Source organism: Ceratina calcarata, unplaced genomic scaffold (assembly GCF_001652005.2).
Source record: "Ceratina calcarata isolate Rehan_Ccalc_2016 unplaced genomic scaffold, ASM165200v1 scaffold1, whole genome shotgun sequence".
NCBI classification, from domain to species: Eukaryota; Metazoa; Arthropoda; class Insecta; order Hymenoptera; family Apidae; genus Ceratina; species Ceratina calcarata.
The window spans coordinates 859421-864130 of record NW_017130860.1 but is presented as its reverse complement, the minus strand read 5'-3'; the positions used below and the strand labels follow the sequence as shown (position 1 = coordinate 864130).

Sequence of the window (4710 nt, the reverse complement as noted above, 5' to 3'; positions counted from 1 at the left end):
CAAGAGTATTTTTATCTTAAGTAGATTAAATGTTACCTAGTGCTTCTCAAAAACAAGAAGCTCGTCTGATTCTTTAAAGCTTGGCCTTTAAACTGTTCATCAGTTTCTCCAATTTCATTGCTTTCTGAAGATCACCGCTAATTTTCAGTTTTCCCATTACGAATGCTGTTGTAGGTTTCAGTTTCCCTGAACGAATAAGAGACGTCTCGTTAAAATCAAATTTGAAATTCAGAGTCGAACTTACTTACCAGCGAACATAGCGAAAAAGTTCGTAGAATCCATTGTCAGCGTAGCATCTGGCGGTTGATTAGGTTCTCCTCTCCCTACTGCACCCTTGCCGTTCTTGAGATCCAAGAACCACACACCAGCTTCGTCACCTTCAGTTTTTCATACGAATTAATACAGTTCTTCATAGTACTAGAAACTTATGTGTACATTACCTTTAACATTAAATTGAAATATTGCTCCTGTTTTATTAACTAGCTCACTGTTTAAGTTAGCTTCAATAGCAGTGAATAACTGTGCTATCTTTTCTTCTGATTTATTAGCACTCTGCATTTTCTTCGATGTTATCTGGTTTTCTAAACCCGCTTCTAAATTTTCTTCTAAGAAGAAGTCCAGCATCAGTTTATCCTTGTTTTCTAAAAAGGGAACGAATGTAATTGTAGCAAGTACTATCCACGGTGCATGAATAATAACAGAATATATTTAATGTACCTGGATTGCATGCGTACTCGGTAAAATCGATGATTCCTTCACTTTTTAATATTTCCTCGTCAACTAAAAATTGACCAGTGACAGACTTACTGTCTTTACAAATTAAAGCATATACAGCGTCTCCCATTATTTCGGGTTTGCGACTAAAAGTACTTGCTTCAGAGCCAGACAGCATTTCAATCGCGGCGGTGTAAATAGCTGTAATAATAATAATTTTGAATCTATAAAAGAAATTAATTTATCAATGGTAACTTACCAGTCTTTGGCCAAACTGCATTCACAGCAATACCGTGTTCTTTAAATTCCTCAGCCATCCCAAGAGCACACATCGACATGCCAAATTTAGATATTGTGTAGGCGACATGATTCTTAAACCATATAGGTTTAATACTCAACGGTGGGCTAATGTTCACTATGTGAGGATTCGTGCTCTTTTTCAAATAAGGTATGCACACCTTTGACCTTAAAAAGAGCACTATCTAATTTTTACGTCTTATGCAGAGCTAGATCATTCGCACTTACACTAAAAATGTTCCTCTGGTATTGATGTTGTTCATAAGATCGTACTTTTTCATATCTGTGGATTCTGTGCCTGTCAAAGAAATAGCACTTGCATTATTAATAACGATATCGATACCACCGAACTTCTTAACTGCACTCTCTACTGCAGAAATTACTTGCGCCTCGTCTCTTACATCTACGACACAGGGCAATGCCTGTCCACCCACTTGTTCGACTGAAATTTAATAACGATAGAAATGAATTTCAACTGATCAACCATCATTAGAAGCTCCTTCTCGCATTTATAATTACTCTCTTGGGCAGCAGTGTATATAGTGCCTGGCAATTTGGGATGTGGCTCCGCAGTTTTAGCTGCGATAACAATATTCGCTCCATCCTTCGCAGCTTTCAATGCAATACTTTTCCCAATTCCTCTCGAAGCACCAGTAATAAAAATCGTGCGGCCAGCTAATTTTCTGAATTAAACATTCACAGTGACTTAACATTATTTTATCGATTCGTTCCCGATTTTACGAGCGAGCTAATGTTTGTTTAGATTTAGAAAACGAAGATAACAGTAGGCGATTTGTTAATCAAATCTGTTAGGTATTATTTTACGTTTAAACAATCTGTTTCACTGTCGGATAAGAATTTACTTAAAATAATCATACGTACCCCGTATTGATCATATTGCGAATAGATCGTCGACTTGTCACTAACGATACGCGTAAGATGTAGAATGCAGTATATTTATTCTATTAACAGAATGATTAGCTAGAAATCTCATATAATTTACACTTCGAGTAGAACTGTCACTTCACGATAACGGTACAACGTTCAATAGTCCAATTCACGTATTGGATTAATTATCGTAGCATTAAAACTACATGCTATCTTCGACAACATGGCGAGAATTCAAGTGGACCGATAAAAACTGTCTACGACTTATTTATAATCTATAACTTTTGCTATCTGTAACTGAAACGAGCAAAAATAAATCGTCAATTTCTATGCAATAATGTGTGTCATTCAGGGTTCAGGCTATTCATTTACCTCGTCATTGTCGTTCGACCTCAGCTGTCGTCAGATATAGCAATAAGAAATATACAAGGTATTTCGCGAGAGCCGTAGAAAATGAACCTCTTTTATTTCGTTAATCGTGTGTAATATTATAATGATCGCATCGTAAAATTTCTACGCGCGATTTACTAGTAGAACAGTTCGTGATCTAGGGTTATGCCTATACCGGTGTAACAATGTGTGGAATTTTCTGTCATATCTTCCAAAACGAGAAAAATGATAAACAAACTTCGCACGAGGTATTTAATTATATAGGTAATATATTCAAATCGACGCGTTGGGATAAACGTGTAAGATTATTTATTTCTGTTCTTAGTGGAACATCTGCAGGGATTTCATAACTGCTCGTGGCCCTGACAAGTTGTCAGAACGATTTGAAAGTTTGTCTTCAAATTGGTTTGGTCACTTCGTTTCCTCTGTTCTGTGGATGCAAGGTTCAAATGTAATCGAACAGCCTGCTATTGATTCGACTGGTAATATTCTCTTGTGGAATGGAGATATCTTCTCTGGAAAACTGGTAAATATTGTCCATTGAGCATATGTAAATATGTCAAGAAAAAAACTGAGTGATTGCATACTTTATTCTAGGCTCAAGGTGATTCGTGTGATACCAATGCATTATTAAACGCCTTACAATCTTCTTTGAACGTTGCATCAGTGTTTGAAAGAATTCAGGGCCCATACAGTTTTATATACTTTCAGAAGTCCACTAAACTTTTATATTTTGGTAGAGATATAATAGGGAGGCACAGTTTACTTTTGAGACTAACTAATGATGAGAACGTTTTAACTCTAACATCTGTTGCTAGTAAAGAATTAGACAGAATCATAGAGGTTCCTGCAATTGGAATCTTCGCTTTGAATTTGTCTCATTCGAGAATAAATCTTGCTTGTTATCCATGGAGGGAACCAGATTTAAGATTCACAGATATTATCGAAGCGCTGGAAGCAAACTTAGGGGTAGACATCGACATTAAAGAGACGGTCTTAAAATATGATACATCAACGTGTCTGCATTTGCATCCCAATATCGATGATTTAGAATATCTGGAGAACAGTCCGTTCTTTGACAATCCTTATAAAACGTTAGAATATTTACTGGAAAATAAACTTATTCAGGAAAGGGTAGACAATCTGTCGCAGCTTCTTCACGCCGCTGTTGAAGTTCGAATAAATAAGCAGCCAAAATTTTGTAAAACATGCATCGCGTCAGCTTTAAACGATGAAAGTATAGTCTGCGATCACGCGAAAATCGGTATTTTATTTTCTGGCGGTTTGGACTCCGCTATTTTAACGTTGATCGCCGACAAATATGTAGATCAGCACGAGCCCATCGACTTGATCAACGTCGCGTTCGAAAAGTCAATTAACACGTCTAAAAGGAATAACGAGGCGGAGGATCGTTACGATGTTCCCGATAGGAAAACCGGAAAACAAACGTTCATAGAACTTACGAATCTTTGCTCGAAGCGGAAATGGAACTTCGTAGAAGTGAATATCAGTCAAGCAGAATTGCAGAAATATCGTTCCTCGCGTATCTGCAATCTACTCTATCCATTGTGCACTATTTTGGACGAAAGTTTGGGTTGTGCTGTGTGGTTTGCGAGTCGTGCTAAGGGCACCGTGGATTCGGAAAAATACGAGTCCCCGTGCAGAATACTTCTCTTAGGCATGGGAGCGGATGAACTGTTCGGAGGATACATGAGACACAGAACGATTCTCAGGCACAAGGGATGGGACGCACTGTCGCAGGAATTGAATATCGAAGTAGCTAGAATCTCTGAGAGAAACCTGGGTCGCGATGATCGTATCGTGTCTGATCACGGAAGACAATCTAGATTGCCATACTTAGACGAGAACGTAGTTGAATACGTTCAGCAATTAAAACCATGGGAAAGGTAAATTAAGAGAATTATAATTACTAAGAAGAGATTCTAATTGAGTTATTCGTAGGTGTTATCCCACGGATAAAATGCCGTCAGGCTTAGGAGATAAGTTGCTCCTACGTTTGGTAGCGTGTAAGCTCGGTTTCCGAAACACTGCCAATTTCCCTAAGAGAGCTTTCCAATTTGGTTCCCGTATCGCTAATGGTAAAGAAAACGCCAAAAATATATCGGATCGTTTGTGAAACTATTATTACATGATAATTGAAACGGGCATTGAGAGGTTTGTAACGCAATGCAAAATTAGTGCCTCAATCCCGGAAATCGGGAAATGGATTTTTTATTCTCTAATGAGTTTAAAGCTATGGGACTTTATTTGTTTCGATGAATCCAGAGGATCCCGAGTTAAGTTCTCTGATTTTTTATACTCTACCTCAACGGTATGCCTACTTTCAACAAGACTGTGATAGTTCATATATGTTACAGTCCTTGCCCTTTTCATGTACTGTATTAAACTTCGTGTGCACAT

The 4710-nt window shown here is 37.8% G+C and overlaps 2 protein-coding genes across 4 annotated transcripts; one reads left to right on the top strand and one right to left on the bottom strand.

The window, feature by feature from the left end:
* Positions 1 to 6: 6 nt before the first annotated feature.
* On the bottom strand, positions 7 to 1985 carry Hsdl2 (Hydroxysteroid dehydrogenase like 2). 2 transcript variants are annotated; one of them, XM_018023279.2, is made up of 8 exons: positions 1894 to 1985; positions 1531 to 1694; positions 1240 to 1453; positions 974 to 1179; positions 718 to 915; positions 441 to 641; positions 249 to 377; positions 7 to 186 (listed from the first exon to the last, which is right to left on the bottom strand). In XM_018023279.2, exons 1-8 carry the CDS (start codon positions 1905 to 1907, stop codon positions 74 to 76), a joined length of 1239 nt encoding a protein of 412 aa, XP_017878768.1. In that variant the 5' UTR covers positions 1908 to 1985; the 3' UTR covers positions 7 to 73. The 2 variants fall into 2 exon arrangements, with proteins under 2 accessions (XP_017878768.1, XP_026667664.1); XM_026811863.1 differs by lacking the exon at positions 1894 to 1985 and having other exon boundaries at positions 1240 to 1309; positions 1413 to 1453; positions 1531 to 1555.
* Positions 1986 to 2451: 466 nt separating this feature from the next.
* Positions 2452 to 4701, top strand: LOC108624050 (asparagine synthetase domain-containing protein 1). Of its 2 annotated transcripts, none has more exons than XM_018023061.2 (4): positions 2452 to 2537; positions 2615 to 2815; positions 2887 to 4196; positions 4252 to 4701. In XM_018023061.2, exons 1-4 carry the CDS (start codon positions 2475 to 2477, stop codon positions 4424 to 4426), a joined length of 1749 nt encoding a protein of 582 aa, XP_017878550.1. In that variant the 5' UTR covers positions 2452 to 2474; the 3' UTR covers positions 4427 to 4701. The 2 variants fall into 2 exon arrangements, with proteins under 2 accessions (XP_017878550.1, XP_017878644.1); XM_018023155.1 differs by having other exon boundaries at positions 2462 to 2553.
* Positions 4702 to 4710: the final 9 nt, after the last annotated feature.

Bases quoted from the DNA above. Each gene is read 5' to 3' on its own strand.
- Hsdl2 (XM_018023279.2), bottom strand. The intron at 1,180-1,239 runs GTAAGTGCGAAT...GCTCTTTTTAAG, and splicing joins ACCAGAGGAACATTTTTAGT to GTCAAAGGTGTGCATACCTT. The intron at 642-717 runs GTACATTAAATA...TTCCCTTTTTAG, and splicing joins CGAGTACGCATGCAATCCAG to AAAACAAGGATAAACTGATG.
- LOC108624050 (XM_018023061.2), top strand. From the start codon at position 2,475: ATGTGTGGAATTTTCTGTCATATCTTCCAAAACGAGAAAAATGATAAA. The intron at 2,538-2,614 runs GTATTTAATTAT...TTCTGTTCTTAG, and splicing joins ATAAACAAACTTCGCACGAG to TGGAACATCTGCAGGGATTT. The intron at 2,816-2,886 runs GTAAATATTGTC...ACTTTATTCTAG, and splicing joins ATATCTTCTCTGGAAAACTG to GCTCAAGGTGATTCGTGTGA.